This window comes from Thalassophryne amazonica, chromosome 16 (assembly GCF_902500255.1).
Source record: "Thalassophryne amazonica chromosome 16, fThaAma1.1, whole genome shotgun sequence".
Classification (NCBI taxonomy): domain Eukaryota; kingdom Metazoa; phylum Chordata; class Actinopteri; order Batrachoidiformes; family Batrachoididae; genus Thalassophryne; species Thalassophryne amazonica.
The window spans coordinates 23151895-23177814 of NC_047118.1; the positions used below are offsets into that span (position 1 = coordinate 23151895).

Sequence of the window (25920 nt, forward strand, 5' to 3'; positions counted from 1 at the left end):
CTTTAGCATCCCAACTTTTTTTGGAATGTGTTGCAGTGTCTTTAGCTCATATGGTCTGTAATGAAACAGAAATCAAAAATTAAATGCAAAGTCACTTTTTTTTTGGCATTTTCCATACCGTCCCAACTTCTTCTGATTTGGAGTTGTAGAACTGCAGCACTTTGAGGACTAAAAGCACAATCACACATAAATGAATTCCCTAAAAGTATTGAATTCCATAAAACATTCTCAACTCAAATAGACAAGCACTGCATACTGAGAGTGCACACATTTGTATTAGGGCTGCGTTATCTGCAAACATTAGAAAATGAGTCTCAAACACTAAAAGTTGATGATGAAGAAAAAAGCTCAGTGCATCACACGTCCCTGTGCAATAAGAAAGATTCCTTCCTCCTATCCTTATCTTTGTATTTTAATTTGTGAGGAAATTAAGTAATTGCAGAAAATGTAGCAAAGACAGACACCTTTGCACGAGAGAACATTTTTTTTCTAGGCTTAGGCAAAATTATCTGGATTTTGCTTGCACCAGTAAAGACAAATGGGCCATTGTTCATGTCCTGACATCGTGTGTGACGATACACCGTGTACACCTTCAGAGGACCTCCACACACTGTTTAGCTTTAAGCTCACATGTCTGATGAATCTGCACTGTTTGCCAGGTTAGGACAAGGCTGCTCAAGTAAAAGACGTCATCAAAATCCCACTGACCAATGGCCATTGTTAACCTTTTCATTCTGCTGGTGGGATGGAAAATCATAAGTTCATACTGTAAACACAGAACAGAAAGAAACATGCACTCTTGTGCTGGTCCTCATGATGCATCGGATTTGGCTCCTGATTTCAAACCTCCCCGGTTTGATATGTTTGGCCCCAGGAGTATCTGCAGGCGAAACTGATGATGGAAACACCTGGGGTTTTGAAATGGAGCCAAACAAACGTCAAATATTTCACTGGTTTATGAGTCAAATATCTACACTCACAGCAGGAAATAGATGATTTACATGTTGATCCAACAAATTTACATTGAGGTCACTCGGAAAAATTGTTTCTGGCTGTTAACACATTTTACTTGGCTGTAAATACTTTCCATAATTTTATTATGTTCACTGAGGAAATTAAATTTTAAGTTGTTGCATGTTATGTTAAAACTACATGATTTGTTCACCCATAAAACCCATAAAAGATTTTATATTGTAGAAGTTATATTAGACTTAGGTTCATGTCACAAACACCCATGTTGGGTTTGTTGAGTGTGGATTTACAGTAGTGTTCAGAATAATAGTAGTGCTATGTGACTAAAAAGATTAAACCAGGTTTTGAGTATATTTCTTATTGTTACATGGGAAACAAGGTACCAGTAGATTCAGTAGATTCTCACAAATCCAACAAGACCAAGCATTCATGATATGCACACTCTTAAGGCTATGAAATTGTGCTATTAGTAAAAAAAAAAAAAAAAGTAGAAAAGGGGGTGTTCACAATAATAGTAGTGTGGCATTCAGTCAGTGAGTTTGTCAATTTTGTGGAACAAACCGGTGTGAATCAGGTGTCCCCTGTTTAAGGATGAAGCCAGCACCTGTTGAACATGCTTTTCTCTTTGAAAGCCTGAGGAAAATGGGACGTTCAAGACATTGTTCAGAAGAACAGCGTAGTTTGATTAAAAAGTTGATTGGAGAGGGGAAAACTTATACGCAGGTGCAAAAAATTATAGGCTGTTCATCTACAATGATCTCCAATGCTTTAAAATGGACAAAAAACCAGAGACGCATGGAAGAAAATGGAAAACAACCATCAAAATGAATAGAAGAATAACCAGAATGGCAAAGGCTCACCCATTGATCAGCTCCAGGATGATCAAAGACAGTCTGGAGTTACCTGTAAGTGCTGTGACAGTTAGAAGACGCCTGTGTGAAGCTAATTTATTTGCAAGAATCCCCCACAAAGTCCCTCTGTTAAATAAAAGACATGTGCAGAAGAGGTTACAATTTGCCAAAGAACGCATCAACTGGCCTAAACAGAAATGGATGAATACTTTGTGGACTGATGAGAGTAAAATTGTTCTTTTTGGGTCCAAGGGCCACAGTGAGACGACCCCCAAACTCTGAATTCAAGCCACAGTTCACAGTGAAGACAGTGAAGCATGGTGATGCAAGCATCATGTTATGGGCATGTTTCTCCTACTATGGTGTTGGGCCTATATATTGCATACCAGGTATCATGGATCAGTTTGGATATGTCAAAATACTTGAAGAGGTCATGTTGCCTTATGCTGAAGAGCACATGAAATGGGTGTTTCAACAAGACAATGACCCCAAGCACACTAGTAAACCAGCAAAATCTTGGTTCCAAACCAACAAAATTAATGTTTTTGAGTGGCCTACCCAATCCCCGGACCTAAATCCAATTGAGAACTTGTGGGGTGACATTAAAAAAGCTGTTTCTGAAGCAAAACCAAGAAATGTGAATGCATTGTGGAATGTTGTTAAAGAATTTTGGTGTGGAATAACAGCTGAAAGGTGCCACAAATTGGTTGACTCCATGCCTCGCAGATGTGAAGAAAACATGAAAAACTGGTTATACAACTAAATACTAGTTTAGTGATTCACAGGATTGCTAAAAAAGCAGTTTGAACATAATAGTTTTGAGTTTGTAGCGTCAACAGCAGATGCTACTATTATTGTGAACACCCCCTTTTCTACATTTTTTTTACTAACAGCCCAATTTCATAGCCTTAAGAGTGTGCATATCATGAATGCTTGGTCTTGTTGGATTTGTGAGAATCTACTGAATCTACTGGTACCTTGTTTCTCATGTAACAATAAGAAATATACTCAAAACCTGGATTAATCTTTTTAGTCACATAGAACTACTATTATTCTGAACATCTGCACAGCAACACTAAAAAAACTGATCATTTGGATGAACTTAGTTATGAGCAGGGCTTGCATCTAATAAATATATGTAGCCCCAACACAAATAAAGCACATCCATGCAAGATAATTTAATTTAGTTTGGACTACATATATTTATTAGATGAAATCCTGCTCATAATTGAATTGAGTTCATTCAATGAGCCATTTGTTTGTGTGATACACTCAAAAAACTGACTCACTGGATTGGATTTCCATCTAATAAATATATGTAGTCCCAACTAAATTAAATTACATTGTCTTGCATATCAAATCAAATCAATTTTATTTATATAGCACCAAATCACAACAAACAGTTGCCCCAGGGTGCTTTATATTGTAAGGCAAAAGCCATACAATAATTACAGAAAAACCCCAACGATCAAAACGACCCCCTGTGAGCAAGCACTTGGCGACAGTGGGAAGGAAAAACTCCCTTTTAACAGGAAGAAACCTCCAGCAGAACCAGGCCTCAGGGAGGGGCAGTCTTCTGCTGGGACTGGTTGGGGCTGAGGGGAGAGAATCAGGAAAAAGACATGCTGTGGAAGCAGAGATCAATCACTAATGATTAAATGCAGAGTGGTGCATACAGAGCAAAAAGAGAAAGAAACACTCAGTGCATCATGAGAACCCCCCAGCAGTCTAAGTCTATAGCAGCATAACTAAGGGATGGTTCAGGGTCACCTGATCCAACCCTAACTATAAGCTTTAGCAAAAAGGAACGTTTTAAAGTTTTGCATGAATGCGCTTTATTTGAGTTGGGGGATTAGATGGAAATGCTACACATAACTGAATTGACTTCATCTAATGAACCATTTTTTGAGTGAATATGAGGTTAATGACTTAAAAAGCTCAGTGTGTAAGTCTCTCTCTCTCTCTCTCTCACACACACACACACACACACACACACACACACACACACACACACACACACACACACACACACACACACACACACACACACACACACACACACACACACACACACACACACACACACACACACATATTTATGATGACACGATATAAAAGACCCTATCATCAGAGCAGTAGATTCTCACAAAAGAGAAGTGGTGTGCCTTCCACACCCACGTGCTGTCGTAAATAGTGCGCAGATGCACTATATGACCTGGGAACGATTCTCCTCTGCGCACCAAAGCAGTCCGCACGCACAAAGGAGAGACCATCAACAGAAGAGGATCACAGAAAATTATGACTCGGCTGGCATCAAGACGATAAATACCTCGAGGTAAAAAGATAAGGAAAACAATTAATGAGTTTTTTTTTCTTTTTCTTCACCAAAACGCACGAGTTCTGCAAGAGATGCGCGGACACTCAGAAGCGCACAGGTATGTAACCTCAATAATCCCACCGGGCTTCAGTTACATGAAAAATCATGATGCATGCATGCAAATTACATTTCTTTCTATGTCAAAGACATTTTATAAAATAAAAAAGTGATCAGGACCCGCTTCATTTATGTTTATGTTTTCAATAAGGCGCTGCGGGCTGCGCGTCACTGCGTGTTTACGCGCGTCAGTCAGTCTCCATGTCAGTCCATCTGTGCAAAATATTTCAGTGTGACACTGAAATATTATAATATCTGTCAAATATTATTTTAAGTTACCCGGTGATCCATCCACGGTGAGTGCATATTCTCTCAGTAACACAAGAATATTACTTAAATATAATTTGACAGCTCAGTCCCTGATGCAGACTTCTTTTACTCAAACTGTGTATTTCAATATTAAACAGCTCCTAGGATTAACTGAGTCATTGGATTGGATTTCCATTGAATAAGTATGTGTAGTCCCAACTAAATTAAATTAAATTATCTTGCATGAATGTGCATTTTGTCAATACATTTTGTCAAATGTTGATTTAATACTGCAGCTATGCAACAAACTGTGTATGCACAGAGCAAAAGTTCAGTGCACACTAGAGACTTAACAAGTTCTCATAAATATTAATATTGTGGAACTTAATTTAGACAAAATTCAATTGAGTGTTACCAGCTGTTACCAGATTGTGTGTGTTTGTCTTTTTTTCAGTGTGGTGCTGAATTCAATGCTATTGGATTCTAATTTGATTAAAAAGTATGCAAATGATTCAGACAGAATTTCTATAAAAGCCTGAAGTAGTTAAAACCTTTCACATACTGATGACACCGACACAGACCGATTTAAATCCTATCAGTTTTTTACAGATTCTTGTATTATATTTAACATATAAGCAGTCATAGTCAGAGTTTATTCCTCAGATAGAAGAAAGTCATTCTTTTAATGCCTCACATTTCAAGCTCAAATATATAGTGCGTTTGGAAAGTATTCACAGTGCTTCCCTTTTCCACACAAACTCAAATAACTGATGCATTGGATGAACTCATTCATTCACTCACTCACTGTGAGCAGGATTTCCACCTAATAAATATATGTCTCTCCAGCGCAAATGAAGCACATCCATGCAAGATAATTTAATTTAGCTGGGACTACGTATATTTATTAGATGAAAATCCTGCCTATAATTGAATTGAGTTCATCCAATGAGTCATTTATTTGAGTGATACACTCAAAAACAGACTAATTGGATTGGATTCCATCTAATAAATACATGTAGTTCCAACTAAACTAAATTAAATCATCTTGCATGGATGCGCTTTATTTGAGTTGGTGCTACATATATTTATTATTAGATGGAAATCATGCTCAACTGAATTGAGTTCATTCAATAAGCCATTTTTGAGTGCGTCGTATGTTACAGCCTTATTCCAAAATGGATTCAATTCATTTTTTTCCCGTCAAAATTCTACACACAATACTCCATAATGAGAATGTGACTATTTTTTTTTTTAGATTTTTGCAAATTTATTAAAATAAATAAATAAATAAATAAATAAATAAAGCTTTATGAAACTCAGAATTGAGCTGTGGTGCCTCCTGTTTCCACTGGTCATCCAGCTTAATTGGAGTCCACCTGTGGTAAATTCAGTTGATTGGACATGATTTGGAAGGACACACACCTGTCCACATATGGGTGATTCTTAGACTACGGGCACTTATTATGTCCTTTGATCATACTGTATGAAAAACAGAAAAAAGGGGAAATTTCACACTTTTATAGTTATCTTTACAATGAAAGTGTGTTAGGAAATTTGTTCTACTAGTCTATGATGACTTTTTCACCTTTTTTCAGCATCATTATATGCAAATATTGCCGTTTTGTGCTTGTCCCACACCCAGACTTTTGATCTTCAATGATAAAAATGAATGGTAAAGAAACGTTTTTTTTCTCATGTTTTAAAATATCTCTGAATAAAATATCAGTAAAATAATCAAAACATAATTGGGGTATTCAGTGTCATACAACTGTTGTGATTTTTTTAAACAAAATGTAGTTGTCCCACACTATTGCCGTAATTTCCACCACAACACTGTAATGTCCCTTTAAACAGTTTGTATGAAAGATTATTTGGGTAGTTTCTATGGAGATAAACAGTGACATCAGAGCACATGTATATAGCGCCAAATCACAACAACAGTTGCCCCAAGGCGCTTTATATTGTAAGGCAATGGTGTGGTGGAAATTACATTTACAAGGCCAATAGTGCCCGTAGTTAAAGAATCACCCATATAAGGTCCCACGGTTGACAGTGCATGTCAGAGCACAAACCAAGCATGAAGTCAAAAGAATTGTCTGTAGACCGACAAGACAGGATTGTCTTGAGGCACAAATCTGGGGAAGGGCACAGAAACATTTTTGCTGCTTTGAAGGTCCCAATGAGCACAATGACCTCCATCATCTCTTCCTAGAGCTGGCTGCCTGTCTAAACTGAGCAATCAGGGGAGAAGGGCCTTTGTCAAGGAGGTGACCAAGAACCTGATGGTCACTCTTTCAGAGCTCCAGCATTCCTCTGTGGAGAGAAGAGAACCTTCCAAGAGGACAGCCATCTCTGCAGCAATCCACCAATCAGGCCTGTATGGTACAGTGGCCAGATGGAAGCCACTCCTTTGCAAAAGGCACATGGCAGGCTGCCAGGAGTTTGCCAAAAGGCACCTGAAGGACTCTCAGACCATGAGACACAAAATTCTCTGGTCTGAAGAGACAAAGATTGAACTCTTTGGTGTGATCAGGTGTCATGTTTGGAGGAAACTAGGCACCATCCCTAAAGTGAAGCATGGTGGTGGCAGCATCAAGCTGTGGTGATGTTTTTCAGCAGCAGGTACTCCTAGACTAGTCAGGATTGAGGGAAAGATGACAGCACTAATGTACACAGACGTCCTGGATGAAAACCTGCTCCAAAGTGCTCTTGACCTCAGACTGAGGTGACGGTTCATCTTTCAGCAGGACAATGATGATATCAAGCACACAAGATATTAAAGGAGTGGCTTCAGGACAACTCTGTGAACGTCCTTGAGTGGCCCAGCCAGAGCACAGACCTGAATATGATTGAACATCTCTGGAGAGATCTGAAAATGGCTGTGCACCGACGCTCCCCATCCAACCTGATGGAGCTTGAGAGGCGCTGCAAAGAGGAATGGGCAAAACTGCCCAAAGATAAGTGCGCCAATCTTGTGGCATCATATTCAAGAAGACTTGAGGGTGTAATTGTTGCCAAAGGTGCATCAACAAAGTATTGAGCAAAGGGTGTGCATTTGTTTTAGTTTTTTTTTTAAATAAATAAAAAAAACAACAACAAAAAAAAACCTTTTCTCATGTCATTATGTGGTGTTGTGAGTAGCATTTTGAGGGGGAATATGAATTTACTTCATTTTGGAATAAGGCTGTCATACAACAAAATGTGAACAAGAGCAATCAGAGATTTCTGACGTCTGCCGATCTGGATCCAGATCACCTCCAAAATTCAGTGGAGTCTTCCGTGCCCTAATATCTATCTGTGGTGCAAATTAGGTGAGAATCTGTGCAGTAGCTTTGACATAATCCTGCTAAAAGACAGGTGGACAGACAAATAAATAAACACTAATGAATTTATTGCATCCTTGGCGGACATACACTCTAAGAAATGAAACACAGTAATTAATACTATTATTTTTAATATACTTGCAGTTGTTAATTTTAGGGATTTAAGTAATAATGTTTCATTTGATTTAATTAATTTCAACTACAATATTGTTTTGCAATTAATTGACAATATGTGGAAAAAGTTACCTTAACTTTACCAGTTAAATTCAACGTTTTACTTCTTAGAGTGTAATAAGTGAACTGCAATGAATACTTTCCAGATGCACTGTATATTAACTTAGCCTTCAGCACATCTTCAATACATAAAGAATTTTCTTAGAATTTTAAAGAAATCATAAAGGATTCAGAATGAATAACTGCGGAATGCAAAATGCCCATTTTATAATCTGATATATAATTCAAATTCACTCGGGGTCACCACAGCAGATCCCAGGTGGATCTGCATGTTGAATTGACGCGTTTTACGCCGGATGCCTTTCCTGACGCAACTCCACATTGCATGGAGAAATGTGACAGGTGGGATCTGAATCGAGAACCTTCTGCACTGAAACCAAGCGTACTAACCACTTGGCCACCACCTTCAAATTGATTTGTATAAAATTTGATTCAAATTCACTATGCATAAAAGTAATTTGAAGAACAATAAGAGTCAATGGTTATTGGAGCATTAGTTTATTCCACAAGAAACAAATAAACAAACAAACAAAAACAAACCTGTATGTGGCTAATATATATATATATATATATATATATATATATATATATATATATATATATATATATATATATATATATATATATATATATATATATATATATATATATGTGTGTGTGTGTGTGTGTGTGCGTGTACACACACAATATAATAGATTTATATAAATTAAAAGAAAAAAAAATCAATTGACAACTGTTAAAGATGAATTGATATTTATCTTCAGGCTTTTGTTTATCACTTTGTCATTATAGTTTATGGAATTTATTCTTGTGACACTTGAAACCTGCTTTCATATCTTAAGTGTCCCATTAAGGCCAAGCAGAAAGTTAACCTTGTGAGGAGACAATTCAGAGAAATGTTTACCCTCTATCCTTATAAATATGGGTATCCTGCCTCAAAAAACTCAGGGTACTGTTGTGTTTAATGTCTTTGAAGTACAATTTTCCCACAACATTATACATCTGTAAAGGTTTGTGTTGAACAGTAGCATTTTTTTAAAATTTGTATGTCTTCTCTTTCAACAGTCCTTTTGCCTTTAATTCAACTGGACACCAAATACTCAACATCACCGCTAATAGTTGGACTGAACTGGCTGAAGATGCCAACATGTCTACTCCTGACTTCATAAACAACACCACCAACTTTACAGACTTAATTCCAGGTCCTTTCATTGGGAATAGCTCTCTGCTCACCGGAGTCATCTATATCGTTGTCTTCATTGTGGGTCTTCTGGGTAACACACTAGCCATCTATGTGGTCTTATGCTACACAAAGATGAAGACGGTAACTAACATGTTCATCCTCAATTTAGCATTGGCTGATGAACTGTACATTCTCGGAATTCCCTTCCTGGGGACTCAGAGCGTGCTTTCATACTGGCCGTACGGAGAGTTCCTCTGCAAGGTATGCATGACTGCCGATGCCATGAGCCAGTTCACCTCAACCTTTTGCTTGACTGTGATGAGCGTTGATCGATACCTGGCTGTGGTGCATCCTATTCGCAGTGCCAAGTGGCGGAGACCACATGTGGTCAAGATTTTTAATGGCACGGTGTGGGTTGTATCATTCCTGGTTGTACTGCCAGTCACTATCTATTCAGGCATGCAGGATGGGTTCAATTCCTGCAACTTGAGCTGGCCTGAACCGCAGAAGGTGTGGTCACTTGCCTTCATCCTCTACACATCCATCCTAGGTGTCTTTGTTCCTCTGGTTGTCATCTGCATCTGCTACCTGCTGATTATCATCAAGGTAATGTTGATAATGTAAAATAAACCACTTTGTATTTTATGTGAAGAGTTTATCCCTTGTTTTCACAGTTTACTTGTCTTAATTTAAGGTGAAGTCAGCAGGTGTGCGAGCAGGTGTGACGAAGCGGCGTAAGTCAGAGCGAAAGGTGACACGCATGGTGGTGATCATTGTGCTGGTGTTTGTGCTTTGCTGGCTGCCCTTCTATACCACCAACATCGTCAACGAGGTTTATACCATTCCTGAAAATGATGCCGCTGCTGCAGTCTACTTTTTTCTAGTCATCCTTACCTATGTCAACTCCTGTGCCAACCCCATCCTCTATGGTTTCCTCTCGGACAACTTCAAACAAAGCTTCCAGAAAGTGCTCTGCTTCCACAAAGCTAGTTGTGATTGTGTCATGGACAAAATAAGAAGAAACCAGGCTGCCTCTCAGGACAGACCAGAGACGATACATAATGCTCTTCTTACCAGCACAAACCACACGCAGAATAGAAACACGCGGAACAGCCAGGTAATGAAGAAAATCAACTTGTCACTCTTGAATGATCCATTAAGTTCTGAAGTTTTGCATGGCAGCACGGGTTGCCAACTTGTTGCCACTATAGGCAAATAGTGATACATTTAAAAAAAAAAAAAAAATCCTATTTATCACTACTTGTGAAACACAGTGGATGTATCACAGAAGTGTTGTAACTGTGGGAGCACAAAAAAAGAAGCATTTGCTAAGATGATGACAACAACAAAATGAAAATGGCAAAAACCCTTTAAGATTGTACACAAGCTTGTAATCATGTACTCTGCAGTGACAGGCGGGCGGCGTTAGCCTATTTTTAGGAGTGCTCAAGCACCCCTAAATATATTTTAAGCACCCCTAATATATATGTATTAGAAGAACACAGTAATTTGATCATCTCCCCTTCAATCCATGAAGCGCGCCTACATTCATCTCTCTGCTCTGACATGTGTTTGTGTCACGTGGTGCTGCTGCAGGTGGCGCTCATTTAGCAGAGGCGCTGTCCTGTGAGCGCTGGTGGTAAAAACAGATTTGGTGGTAACCTCGCACAGCCGTGTTGTCAAGTGATTGCCAGGCGACTGTCACATTTGCGAGGTATTTATTCACAGTTTATGTCTCTGAATGTGAAGAGCAGTGCAACTTTCTGAAAAGTGCTTATTTTACTCACCTAGCTACCTATTGCTAAACACAGTATATTGCTCTACAACAGGGGTGGGCAACCTGTTCCAGAAAGAGCCATGAGGGTGCAGGTTTTCTTTGCAGCCACTGACTCCGAGTCAGTGGCTGCAAAGAAAACCTGCACCCTCATGGCTCTTTCTGGAACAGGTTGCCTACCCCTGCTCTACAAATTAGTGCGCGCTGTGCGTGGTCAAATGTAAGATTGATTCAGTGTTGTCTTTTTTTTTTTTTTCCCCAACTAAATCCTCTTGTCAGCTCCTAAACAGTGCTCGCCCTTCAATCTGTGTAGCTTCCATGATCAAATCCCTCTCCTACATCAAATACCATTTACACAGATCTGACCTTAAATACTTAGTTAAGGTCCTTAACTAAGCATTTAAGAATTAAGACAGTAAACTTTACCACAAAGTTTAATGCACAGCATGATAATAAGTGCATAATTTAAATTCCTGCTAAAAAGCCATAAATCATAAAACTCATTTTGTGTTTTTATTTGTTGGCAGTAAGTGACAAAACCAAACCTGCAGTGCAGTGATGGATATCAGAGCATTTTTTTCAAAAGCAAAAAAAGCTTCAGGTGAGGTTTGTGCACTCTATAGACCTTATGTGATAGTAGATATGGACATTGAGAATAGTAAAGGATGGAAAGTGAAGCTCAGGGTAAACTGAATATGTGTATCAGACTGTGGAGGTGTCTTACTTGTGTTACTGGTGTTTTGGTATGAATTCTGACTTTTAAGTCACACATTTTTATTTTTCTTACTTTTAAGGACTTTATTAGATCTTGTCTGTCCTTTCTATGCTTTGCTGTTAATTCAATAAATAATTCATATTGATATATTTCTTATCCTGAACCCATTTATGTGCAGTGTACCATCTGTGTTCTCTATCCAGCCTTATAGTGGAGTGCTGCTGTAGCTGTGCTAAACCAGGTCCTCCTGCACACGGCACTAAACCTCACTGATCAGAACAACTGCAACTATGACTTATGACGTGGATGTGCGTGCTACCAGAAAAACCGAGACATCAACCAGTTTGTAGAATAAATAAATGAATAGCCAAAACTAAAACACAATCTAAGTAATGCCTAAAAGTGTCTAAATGTAATTGAAAAGTGATACCAGGGTGAGTGTTCTGTACTAAGTACTATGACATAATAATCTGTTAAGATGAAATAAAAATCTTCAATAACTATAGGCTCATAAGACTAATATAAAAACAAGGATAATATACTTTACTCAGCCTCTGAATATTTCAGACCTGCTCCTAAGTTGCAATTACTATTTGCCCTCACCACATTAGGAGATTAAATTATTTGTTATATAATCTGCACCAGAATGCAGGAATTTTATGTATGGGCCGTTATCCATTACTAATATGCGTTTTTTTTTTTTTTTTTTTTAATCATTCTGACAATGAATGCAGCTTTTACAAGCAATGTTTTCACTCTGAAATCATGGGAAATTGTATTTCTGGACATCTAGATTTAAAAAAAAAATTAAAAATGTGCTAAGCACCCCTATAACTGGAAGTCTAAAATCGCCTCTGGTGACAGGTATTTCCAAAAAGCTGGAGTGAGATCCAGCACTCTAAGACTCAAATGCATTAAAACAATGCATAATATTTTTAAACTTTAAGGTGGCTGTTGACTTCTTTCTGTTATTGGTATTAAATTTTCATTTTTGCTACACTTATTTAGATTAATGTGGAAGAAAAAAGATGGTGCTTTGTTGCAAGCGCTATTGTAAAATGATTAGAGATTAGATGAGATAGAATTTTATTAATCTCTTGGGAAGACTCCCTCAGGGAAATTGAGGTTCCAGCAGCATTGTATAGCAGCACACAGGGTAAGAAGCACACAGAGTATCAAAAGTGAAAGCAAATGTGAAAACTATCAAATAATTTGCAAATATAAAGATAAATATCAGAAATACTGCTCGATACTGGTTTACTGGCTACTACTGTTCCTCTCCTTCCCATCCGCTCTCTTCCTGTTTCTTCAAATTCAGACAATATGATGAAGATTAACAACTCAGACAAGATAGTACAACCCCTGGCAAAAATTATGGAATCACCGGCCTCAGAGGATGTTCATTCAGTTGTTTAATTTTGTAGAAAAAAAGCAGATCACAGACATGACACAAAACTAAAGTCATTTCAAATGGCAACTTTCTGGCTTTAAGAAACACTATAAGAAATCAAGAAAAAAAGATTGTGGCAGTCAGTAACGGTTACATTTTAGACCAAGCAGAGGAAAAAAATATGGAATCACTCAATTCTGAGGAAAAAATTATGGAATCACCCTGTAAATTTTCATCCCCCAAATTAACACCTGCATCAAATCAGATCTGCTCATTGACATTGACCCTATGTGTCTTTTTGCAAGGAATGTTTTTGCAGTTTTTGCTCTATGGCAAGATGCATTATCATCTTGAAAAATTATTTCATCATCCCCAAACATCCTTTCAATTGTCCAAAATATCAACATAAACTTGTGCATTTATTGATGATGTAATGACAGCCATCTCCCCCGTGCCTTTACCTGACATGCAGCCCCATATCATCAATGACTGTGGAAATTTACATGTTCTCTTCAGGCAGTCATCTTTATAAATCTCATTGGAAAGGCACCAAACAAAAGTTCCAGCATCATCACCTTGCCCAATGCAGATTCGAGATTCATCACTGAATATGACTTTCATCCAGTCATCCACAGTCCACAATTGCTTTTCCTTAGCCCATTGTAACCTTGTTTTTTTCTGTTTAGGTGTTAATGATGCCTTTCGTTTAGCTTTTCTGTATGTAAATCCCATTTCCTTTAGGCGGTTTCTTACAGTTCGGTCACAGACGTTGACTCCAGTTTCCTCCATTCGTTCCTCATTTGTTTTGTTGTACATTTTTCGATTTTTGAGACATATTGCTTTAAGTTTTCTGTCTTGACGCTTTGATGTCTTCCTTGGTCTACCAGTATGTTTGCCTTTAACAACCTTCCCATGTTGTTTGTATTTGGTCCAGAGTTTAGACACAGCTGACTGTGAACAACCAACATCTTTTGCAACATTGCATGATGATTTACCCTCTTTTAAGAGTTTGATAATCCTCTCCTTTGTTTCAATTGACATCTCTCGTGTTGGAGCCATGATTCATGTCAGTCCACTTGGTGCAACAGCTCTCCAAGGTGTGTTCACTCCTTTTTAGATGCAGACTAACGAGCAGATCTGATATGATGCAGGTGTTAGTTTTGGGGATGAAAATGTACAGGGTGATTCCATAATTTTTTCCTCAGAATTGAGTGATTCCATATTTTTTTCCTCTGCTTGGTCTAAAAAAGTAACCGTTACTGACTGCCACAATCTTTTTTTCTTGATTTCTTATAGTGTTTCTTAAAGCTAGAAAGTTGCCATTTGAAATGACTTTAGTTTTGTGTCATGTCTGTGATCTGCTTTTTTTCTACAAAATTAAACAACTGAATGAACATCCTCCGAGGCCCGTGATTCCATAATTTTTGCCAGGGGTTGTATAGTTGAAAAAAGGAAACAAAATGATGTGCAAAAGGAAATTATGGTTTTGTTCCATCCTCACAAGCTTTCTCTGAATTAGATTTCTTTTTTTTTTGTTTTGTTTTTTTGCAAAATTATTTGACCTCATTGGGCCTTTAAAACATTTCGTCAATCAACACTGCATTGCTTAAATTAGGCAAAACGTTTGGGGAATACGTAAGACTTATTACATTCGTTAAGGACTTAATAAAGTCATCGGCATTTATTTATTTATTTATTTATTTGCCTGTCTGTCTGTTAGCATGACTACGTCAAAACTACTGCACGGATTTAGAACAATTTTTTTTACCACAGATACATATTAGGCTATGGAAGAATCCATTAAATTTTGGAGGTTTTCTGGATCCGGATACAGATTCTGGATTAAGGTTCACTTTATATATTGGATTTGAAGGATTACTGTTAGCAGGATTATGTCAAAACTACTCCATGGATTCTCACCAAATTTGCACCACAGATAGATATTAGACCATAAAAGACTCCTTTGAATTTTGGAGGTGATCTGGATTGGCAGACGTCAGAAATCTGTGATTGCTCTTGTTTGGTTTTAAATGCAATCCTCTTTACAGGATGGATGGGACAGAAACATTTTGATCTGTTTCCACCAGCGATGGCAGAGCATTTTGATGTTGACTGCATCAGTTATACAGCATGAAAATTATTATTATTAATTTAATTCTTCATTTATTTTCCAGCAGTGTGTCCAGATGGGGAACCTTGACCATGAATTGTTATCTACAGAAACAGCAGTGAATGACCAGTCATTGCGGAGACCGTGCTCATCACTTTCTCCTGCACTCATGTGGACATCAGGCACTTCTTGACTGGACATTTGATTTGTGACTTTTTTTTTTGGCGTGTGTTTGTTTCTAATCATTACTCTCTTACTGGGGCACTCTTTCAGAGCAGCAGAGGTGCAAACAGCAGGAAAGTGACAGGCAGGGTTGGGTAGGATTACTTTGAAATGTAATCCAAAAGTAATCAGATTACAAGTAATCCAAATGCATTTACATACATACATGTAATCCACATGTATTCTTTCAAAGTAATCCTACCCAACCTTGGTGACAGGGTATTGGTTTCATATGAACACTGGGATTTGAACCTAACTACAACAAACTATGTCCCTGAATGTTAATTAAAATGTAAATGTTTTTTTCTTGTTTGTTTGTTTTGATATGTTTCTTTAGTGTATTGTTGACCGAAGTAATTTAACTGTTAAAAATGTCTCCAGGTCATTCCAAATGAATTAACTCATTTCCAAGAAATTTCACAGGCCACTCTGACAAAATCTAATGAAACGTAGAATGAAATACACATCTACTGAGCTCATGGACAAATCCCAAATTTTAGATTAGCATTTCTGACCATTTTTGAAATAAAACACTTCAAAATTTTAGTATTTTTCTATCTTTTGCCAAATGCATTTTCATCGAACTTTGAACTTTTATTAATTCATTGATCTTTGCTGCTATAAACTTTTAATTTAGTGTCTTGGGCCAACTTTTGACATAAAATACAAAATTTCAGCCAAATTGAGTGTTTCACTGTGGCTCCAAATGATCCGAAAACAATACACGCACGCATGCACTATTCTTTCCTTTCTTTTAGAGTCACTGAGATGAAAAAAGAGTGAAATCTGTTTTTACGTTGTTCTAACCTCCTCATTTACAAAATATATTCGTCCGGCATAAAACCTGTGCCAATTCAACATGCAGATCCACCTTGGATTTGCTGTGGCGACCCCAAGTGCAAACAAGGGAGCAGCCGAAGGGACTTACTATTGTCTATACCTTTATTAGAATTATTCTAGAAAACATTTGTCAAATCTTGACCATGTTGACAGTAATTTCTATTTTTGAACTTCTGAATAGGGAGCACATTGGCTCAGTGATTTGCACTGCTCCCTCACAGTGAGAAGGTCCCGGATCCTGGTCCTTTCTACGTGGAGTTTGCATGTTCTCCACTTCCAGAGACATTCAGGTTAATGTAGGGGAACTGGAAACTTTAACTGGAAACCTGCAATGGACTGGCGGCCTGTCCAGGGTGGACCCTGCCTCTCACCCACTGACTCCTAGGATCCCCCTATGATCCTTAATTAGAATAAGCGGATTTAGAAAATTAATGAATAAAATTCAGACTATTTATTTTATATATCCCAACATGTTCTGAACAAAACTTTGTTAGAGCTTACTCAACTTACTTTTGGAGTCTTGATTTTGATAACAAACAAACAAACAAACAAACCTTCATTTCTGGGAGCATTCAAAATATACGGAAAATATAAAGTTGTTTTTAATGTATTATATACACAATAATATTACTCTTTCAATTGCAATGTGTGAAAATATCTTAGCTCAACCTTATGTTCTGAATACTCTCAGAAATGAAGATGTTACATAAACATTAAGTCTACTTAAAAAACAAGAGCCCCCCCCACCAAAAAAAAAGAAAAAAGAGCAGCAGCAATACCAGATTTTTTATAATAATATGTCATAATTTCAAAAATATATGTTCTCTTAATGATCTGAGAAATGGCTTTTTAAAACAAAAACAACAACAACAAAAAAACCCCACAAGTATAAATATGCATGTTTGTTTTATGTTGACATCACTACCAGTAAAATCTATGAATTTATGGAAGTTAAAAGCTTCGTGCAAATACTTCTTCATCCCTTAAAAAAAGAGATGAACTTGGACATTATGGTTGATTATGGTTGATTTAATTTGTAATAACCCCTACCTGGGGGCGGAGTTAGCCTATTTTTAGGGGTGCTCAAGTTAAGAAATTTGTTCTAGTAGTCTATGATGACTTTTTCACCTTTTTTTCACCATCATTATATGCAAATATTGCCATTTTGTGCTTGTCCCACACCCAGACTTTTGATCTTCAATGATAAAAATGAATGGTAAAGAAACGTTTTTTCTAATGTTTTAAAATATCTTTGAATAAAATATCAGTAAAATAATCAAAACATAATTGGGGTATTCAATGTCATACAACTGTTGTGATTTTTTTTTAAACAAAATGTAGTTGTCCCACACTATTGCTGTAATTTCCACCACAACACTGTAATGTCCCTTTAAACAGTTTGCATGAAAGATTGTTTGGGTAGTTTCTATGGAGATAAACAGTGACATCAGAGCACATGTACCAAATCACAACAAACAGTTACCCCAAGGCGCTTTATATTGTAAGGAAATGGTGTGGTGGAAATTACATTTACAAGGCCAATAGTGCCCGTAGTTAAAGAATCACCCTTATGTCTCTGAATGTGAAGAGCAGTGCAACTTTCTGAAAAGTGCTTATTTTACTCACCTAGCTACCTATTGCTAAACACAGTATATTGCTCTACAAATTAGTGTGCGCTGTGCGTGGTCAAATGTAAGATTGATTCAGTGTTGTCTTTTTTTTTTTCTTTCAACTAAATCCTCTTGTCAGCTCCTAAACAGTGCTCACCCTTCAATCTGTGTAGCTTCCATGATCAAATCCCTCTCCTACATCAAATACCATGTACACAGATCTGACCTTAAATACTTAGTTAAGGTCCTTAACTAAGCATTTAAGAATTAAGACAGTAAACTTTACCACAAAGTTTAATGCACAGCATGATAATAAGTGCATAATTTAAATTCCTGCTAAAAAGCCATAAATCATAAAACTCATTTTGTGTTTTTATTTGTTGGCAGTAAGTGACAAAACCAAACCTGCAGTGCAGTGATGGATATCAGAGCATTTTTTTCAAAAGCAAAAAAAGCTTCAGGTGAGGTTTGTGCACTCTATAGACCTTATGTGATAGTAGATATGGACATTGAGAATAGTAAAGGATGGAAAGTGAAGCTCAGGGTAAACTGAATATGTGTATCAGACTGTGGAGGTGTCTTACTTGTGTTACTGGTGTTTTGGTATGAATTCTGACTTTTAAGTCACACATTTTTATTTTTCTTACTTTTAAGGACTTCATTCGATCTTGTTTGTCCTTTCTATGCTTTGCTGTTAATTCAATAAATAATTCATATTCATATATTTCTTATCCTGAACCCATTTATGTGCAGTGTACCATCTGTGTTCTCTATCCAGCCTTATAGTGGAGTGCTGCTGTAGCTGTGCTAAACCAGGTCCTCCTGCACACGGCACAAAACCTCACTGATCATAACAACTGCAACTACTGTATTTTTATGACTTACAACGTGGATGTGCGTGCTGTCAGAAAAACCGAGACATCAATCACTTTGTAGAATAAATAAATGAATAGCCAAAACTAAAACACAATCTAAGTAATGCCTAAAAGTGTTTAAATGTAATTGAAAAGTGATACCAGGGTGAGTGTTCTGTACTAAGTACTATGACATAATAATCTGTTAAGATGAAATAAAAAATCTTCAATAACTATAGGCTCATAAGACTAATATAAAAACAAGGATAATATACTGTACTCAGCCTCTGAATATTTCAGACCTGCTCCTAAGTTGCAATTACTATTTGCCCTCACCACATTAGGCGTTTAAATTATTTGTTATATAAACTGCACCAGAATGCAGGAATTTTATGTATGGGCCGTTATCCATTACTAATATGCGTGTTTTTTTTTTTTTGTCATTCTGACAATGAATGCAGCTTTTACAAGCAATGTTTTCACTCTGAAATCATGGGAAATTGTATTTCTGGACATCTAGATTTAAAAAAATTTAAAAATGTGCTAAGCACCCCTATAACTAGTAAGTCCCTTCGGCTGCTCCCTTGTTTGCACTTGGGGTCGCCACAGCAAATCCAAGGTGGATCTGCATGTTGAATTGGCACAAGTTTTACGCTGGATGCCCTTCCTGACACAACTCCACATTACATGGAGAAATGTGGCAGGGGTGGGATTTGAACCCGGAACCTTCTGAACTGAAACCAAGCGCATTAACCACTTGGCCACCACCCCCCAGTTTAAGCACCCCTATAACTGGATGTCTAAAATTTCCTCTACCCCTACCTCTTCTTTTGTTTTTTCTGAAACAAGCCCTTAACAGGGCTATTGTATATGTAAGTAGCAATACCACACCCAAAACACCAGGTGTTCCCTAAGCTTCCACCAGAGTAATTTCTACACACAGACACAAAAATGTAGAGCTTGGAGGTAATTTATCTTGAAACCACAACAATATGCACACACAGAAATAAGAATAAATGTACATTTGTCAGAGGAGCATGCTGTGAGGCAAATAAAAGTTTATAAGATGAAAATTCCAGACTTATATTTCATTTTAAAGGCAGAAAATCATTACATATAAATTTGCTTTAGCAAGATTATGGTACAGGCAAATAATCAACACGTCAATGATCACACAAACTCAGTTTAAGTTTTTAGGTTTGTTGAAATAAGTGTGCTTGAGTCAAACAGAAACCATGATAGTGACACTAATGCTAAGTCTGAGCTTATGTGTGAATGGGAACTTTTAAATGAGTTAAGTTGTTTGAATTTAAATTAATAAGTTAGACCAACTCTAACTTACAAACTTAATGAGAATGGACAGGATTAGGAATGAAAATATCAGGAACAGTTCAGGTGGGTCGGTTTGGAGAAAAGGTCAGAGAGGTGAGATTGAGATGTTTTGGACATGTGCAGAGGAGGGACCCAGGTTATATAGGGAGAAGCATGCTGAGGATGGAGCCACCAGGCAGGAGGAGAAGAGGGAGACCAAAGAGGAGGTTTATGGATGTGCTGAGGGAGGACATGCAGGTGATTGGTGTGACAGAGGAAGATACAGAGGACAGGGTGAGATGGAAATGATTGACCTGCTGTGGCGACCCCTAATGGGAACAACCAGAAGAAGAAGATCACTTGGAACATGGATCTTTGAATTTCTTGAAATTCTTCAAAGAATTAAACTAAACATGCACTATACTTGTACTTTAAAGAAACCATTATAAATAAGCATAAATATGAAATCAGTTTTTAACTCCACCTTAACAAACAAAACATAGCAATGCACCTGTATCAAACGCAGATCTTTTATTTGTCACTATAAGCAACAAATTTCTGTTAATTGATACTGTGAATGATCAGTGATATTGTATGTTTGTGCTTCAGTCTCGTGCACTTTAGAGTTACTTTATGTGTAAACATCCAACTTTGTTTTTGACTGACAGTGTCTCTCAGTGTAATGTAATTTCAATTTCATTTTCATTTTGTTCTTTCTCTGGGTCAGCCTGTTCACAGTAAATTTTTCAGAATAAAACTGACAGGCACACGGTCCCATTGAAAATAAGGTAAAATCAACTCTATTGTACTATTACAGAATTCTGTTAATTGATCTGATCAGCAGTTTGGCTCCATACTGTATGTACTCTCTGCAAAGCCTATTTAACTATATAAATTAGAAGAGCCCCCCCACCAAATAAACAATTACTTCATCTGTTGCCATGAAAGATTCTGATTTTTAAATTGTTGCTTGCTCTGTTTTCTGTTCACCCCCACAATTCCTGACATTCAAGACCAATCAACCCTTCCACAATGTATATCACAATGTACTTATATTTATTTATGTGTCTTGTGTTACTTTATTGAATGCAACCACAATAACTATTCCTCAGTTATTATAGAACTCACAGGTCCACAACTGTCTTGTTTTCACTCAATAACTCTCCCTCTGTTGCTGCTATTCAGGCTTTTCCACACTTTGTTCTCTTATGTTGCCACATTAGTAATTCTGCATTTTCTTGTTTTTTTTTTTCTCTGTTATTTTTGTGTGTCCTTAATTATTGTGATTCTTCAGATCTTTGCTTTATCTCTCATGTTATTTGTTTATCACATCAGATTTCAGTTTGTTACATTTTTATGGAAATAAATGGTGTTAGCATTCTGTACTCATGCATTTGGACTCTATCCTGAATAAGTATGCATGCACTGTAAGTCAAGGCTTTTCACATTCTTGAAACTATCTGACAATAGACAGCATTGAAGATGGACTATGCTCACTGGCCATTTTATTAGGTACACCTGTTCATTTGCTTGTTAACACAAATAGCTAATCAGCCAATCAAAGAGGATTTAAGTGACTTTGATGTGGCATGGTTGTTGGTGCCTGATGGGCTGGTCTGAGTATTTCAGAAACTGCTGATCTACTGGGATTTTTGCACACAACCATCAAAGAATGGCGCATAAAAGAGAAGATATCCAGCGAGTGGACGTTCTCTGGATGAAAATGCCTTGTTGATGTCAGAGGTCAGAGGAGAATGGGCAGACTGGTTGAAAGGGCGACTACATGATGCCATCATGTCAATATGGACCAACATCTACGAGGAATGCTTCTAATATGTTGCTGAATCTACTATGCCACAAAGAATTAAGGCAGTTCTGAAAGCAAAGGGGGATCCAACCCAGCACTAGCAAAGTGTACATGCTGAAGAGATTTTCTACTTTTCTCTGTTCTTATGAAAAGGTTTTTCAACAGAAATTCCACTGATTTCCCAACATGGACTCGCAGAAAACATTGCAATATTATCAGTTCATTTGTCCTTTAAATTTTCTCAGTATTGTGTATAGACTGTGCCTTCTCTCTCTCAGCCCTTATACCAAGTGTGTTTACTGAAAATCATTTAGTGTGTCAGGGTGTGAGGGTAGAAACATAATTTGTGTCCTCTACAGGCTTTCTGTGGTATTCACGGTCATCAACCTCACATTCAACTGTCATGTTATGTACATGAACGCGCGAAGATCTTCAGCATCTCACCATGTCATTTAGGTCCTTCAGAATGCTTCTGGAGAGCATGAGCATGGCTAAAAATCTTCAGCTTCTGGGGGCCTCACCCCCCAGACCTCCCAACTACGGTCCTCTTAACCTCCTGCCACTTTAACCATTTTCTTTATTTACATTCTCACATGCCTGGAAAAAGTCCTCACCATCTCATTTAGGTCCATCACACTTTATTTTCAGTAAATGCGGCTTCACTTTGTTTTGTTTTTTGTATGTCTGGATTGCCTGCCCAGCAGGCATATGTGCGTAAAATATACGTAGAAAGATGCATCATAAGCTGGTTACGTATCCCCATGTGATACAGGGGCGTAGGTTTGCATATGGACCATAGGGACAAGTCACAACCAATATTTTGGGATGGCAAAATAGTCCCTACCAATATTTAGCATTTTTTATATAACAAAATCATTCACTATTTTTTTGCGAACTCGATACTATAATTTTAGTCGTCACGTTTTGTGTTTTCGACGTGCCAGAGTGACAGGGTTACCCATGTTGCAATTTCATTGGCTCACGTTCTTCTCACATGGACGTAAACAAAGCGCATCTCGTGGCAGGCAGTGCTTCATTTGTAAAGTGGGAGGTCCCGGAGCGCAGAGGATGGGTGGCTCCGTTGCAGTGTTGCCAGATGTACGATAATTATCGTATTTGTACGATAGTTTTGCCCTCTGTACGATCAATAATGGGAAAAAACCCCAATATGTACGATAATTTCAGTTGGTTGCCCAAACACGCATCTCTTTCTGACACCCAAGAATCATTTTGCAGGCGTTGCACTCAGGCGGCATCAAAGACACACCACACACAGGGCTGCTGCTGGCTTTGGGCTGCCGGGACAGTCATTTGAAAGCCCGCCCCCTCTCATACAAAGTAATGAGTTCCCATCCAATCTCTGCAGGACAGGACAGGAAGATTCCCCAACCAACATCTTTTCTTTTTTTTTTCGAAACTGTATTTCAACAAATGCAATAACAAACGAACAAAACACAAGAGCAAAGAGATATACAAGAAAAAAAAAAAAAAAAGTTCAAGTTCCTTATGGAGGTGTCAACATTTTTTCTGTGTTCAACAAAATCTGCACAAGTGGCATCGGATGACGACAGCCACCTCGAGGTTGAATTCGACTCTTTCTAGTCTTGTAATTAACACGTTTGTGTCCCTTCACAGAAAAAAAAATCTTTCTAGTCTGGTAATTAACACGTTTGTGTCCCTTCACAGAAAAAAAAAAAAAAAAAAAAAATCTTTCTAGTCTGGTAATTAACACGTTTGTGTCCCTTCACAGAAAAAAAAAATCTTTCTAGTCTTGTAATTAACACGTTTGTGTCCCTTCACAGAAAAAAAAAAAAAAAAAATCTTTCTAGTCTGGTAATTAACACATGTTTGTGTCCCTTCACAGAAAAAAAAAAATCTTTCTAGTCTTGTAATTAACACGTTTGTGTCCCTTCACAGAAAAAAAAAAATCTTTCTAGTCTGGTAATTAACACGTTTGTGTCCCTTCACAGAAAAAAAAAATCTTTCTAGTCTTGTAATTAACACGTTTGTGTCCCTTCACAGAAAAAAAAAAAAATCTTTCTAGTCTGGTAATTAACACATGTTTGTGTCCCTTCACAGAAAAAAAAAAAAAATCTTTCTAGTCTTGTAATTAACACGTTTGTGTCCCTTCACAGAAAAAAAAAAAATCTTTCTAGTCTTGTAATTAACACGTTTGTGTCCCTTCACAGAAAAAAAAAAAAAAAATCTTTCTAGTCTGGTAATTAACACATGTTTGTGTCCCTTCACAGAAAAAAAAATCTTTCTAGTCTTGTAATTAACACGTTTGTGTCCCTTCACAGAAAAAAAAAAAAAAAAATCTTTCTAGTCTGGTAATTAACACATGTTTGTGTCCCTTCACAGAAAAAAAAAAAATCTTTCTAGTCTTGTAATTAACACGTTTGTGTCCCTTCACAGAAAAAAAAAAAATCTTTCTAGTCTGGTAATTAACACATGTTTGTGTCCCTTCACAGAAAAAAAAAAATCTTTCTAGTCTTGTAATTAACACGTTTGTGTCCCTTCACAGAAAAAAAAAAAAAAATCTTTCTAGTCTGGTAATTAACACATGTTTGTGTCCCTTCACAGAAAAAAAAAAAAAAAAAAATCTTTCTAGTCTGGTAGTGCATTTGCGTTCTTTTTGTGCCATATTTCCCCCATTACTATAATTACTGTTTAAAATGTGACATAAAATTCTTTGTAAATTAAAAAAAAAACGCTAAAATAGCTACGTTGTATGCGTTTTGTTTGTGTACGATAATTTCTCCCAAAATACGATAGTTTTGACGTTTTGGTACGATAGTTTCATATTTCATATCTGGCAACACTGCTCCGGTGCAGAAAAACAAGAAGGGCGGGGGAGGGGCTTGCGAACAATGCTGTGCGCCACTTAAAATAAACTGCACACACCTTCACAAATGACACTAACACCCTCCCTTTTCCTCAAAAATTACTACATTTATGTTTGCTGTCTGTCTCTGTACTTTTCTCTCACTTTTGCGCTCTTTTTCATACTTTTCCCTCGTTTCAAAAATCACCGAACGCACTTTACCGTAAGATATGCAACATATAGCACACTGTTGGAAAGCACGGGTTCTTGGCTTGCTGTCAGTGTTGAAATTTTTCAGAGTGAGGGTTTACATGAGAACTTACGGTAATGAGAATCAGCGGCGCACTAGTGTGAAACTTCCGTGTTTTTCCTCTGCGTTATGACATCACAGGCTTACGTTTAATGTAATACACCATATATCATTGGAAAACCCTTTTTTTGGCATATTAGGTTGCCAGATACCTACAACTGCATTATTGATGAAGAGAATAGATTATACATCTTGGTTGCAAAAACTTTTTTTTTTTGTTAGCTCCACAAGTATTTTTTTGTTGTTGTCTTGTTCTCTCAGGTGTAGGCCTATAGAATAGATTCGTGATTTTGGGTGCAATTTTGTTATTTAAGCTATTTGTTTGTTTGCCTACACACTTAATATTGTAAATAAAGTGTTAAATTATTCAGCATTGTGTCGTCATATGTTATGTATTATGCTGTACTTGTGCGTCTAACGGTATGAGTGGGTTAGGTGGTGGTGGGCATGGGGGCCGGGGGGGGGGGGGGGGGTGGTATTGTCCCTACCAAAGCTGAGACCAAACCTACGCCCTTGATGTGATATTTACATAAATTCTATGGTCAGAGTAAATCAAAAGCTCAATGCGAATTTTTCGTGACAGTGTTCACGTTTTCAACGTAGGTTCTACGAGGGTGAAATGTTATGATGAATAATCCACATAATTCGTGTCATTTTGTGCAAGCAGTACCCATGCATCTAAGCAAGTGACTGTGGCTGCCAGGAGCTAGAATTTTGTAGTCTTAGCAATCACCCACCAGCCCGGTAGGTGGCGGTAAATGCACCTTAAGATGGTGCCGTCCATCATTGAATGTGGAAGAAGAAGAAGAAGAAGATTATTTACCCATGATTATTTTAGTGCAGCAGATAAGAGAATATTTAGAGCGGAATCCTGCAAATGGTGATAAAAGCATCAAATTCGGCAGAA

General features: G+C 37.4%; 1 protein-coding gene and 1 long non-coding RNA gene across 5 annotated transcripts in view; one reads left to right on the forward strand and one right to left on the reverse strand.

Annotated features, from left to right (window-relative positions):
- LOC117528339 overlaps positions 1 to 25920 on the reverse strand; it is a 639388-nt gene that overhangs the window by 215761 nt on the left and 397707 nt on the right. The window lies entirely within an intron of this gene.
- Positions 3906 to 17478, forward strand: LOC117528328 (somatostatin receptor type 5-like). Of its 4 annotated transcripts, none has more exons than XM_034190955.1 (4): positions 3906 to 4158; positions 9129 to 9852; positions 9941 to 10363; positions 15303 to 17478. In XM_034190955.1, exons 1-4 carry the CDS (start codon positions 4025 to 4027, stop codon positions 15426 to 15428), a joined length of 1407 nt encoding a protein of 468 aa, XP_034046846.1. In that variant the 5' UTR covers positions 3906 to 4024; the 3' UTR covers positions 15429 to 17478. The 4 variants fall into 4 exon arrangements, with proteins under 4 accessions (XP_034046846.1, XP_034046845.1, XP_034046847.1 ...); XM_034190954.1 differs by having other exon boundaries at positions 3909 to 4158; positions 15300 to 17478; XM_034190956.1 differs by having other exon boundaries at positions 3912 to 4258; positions 15300 to 17478.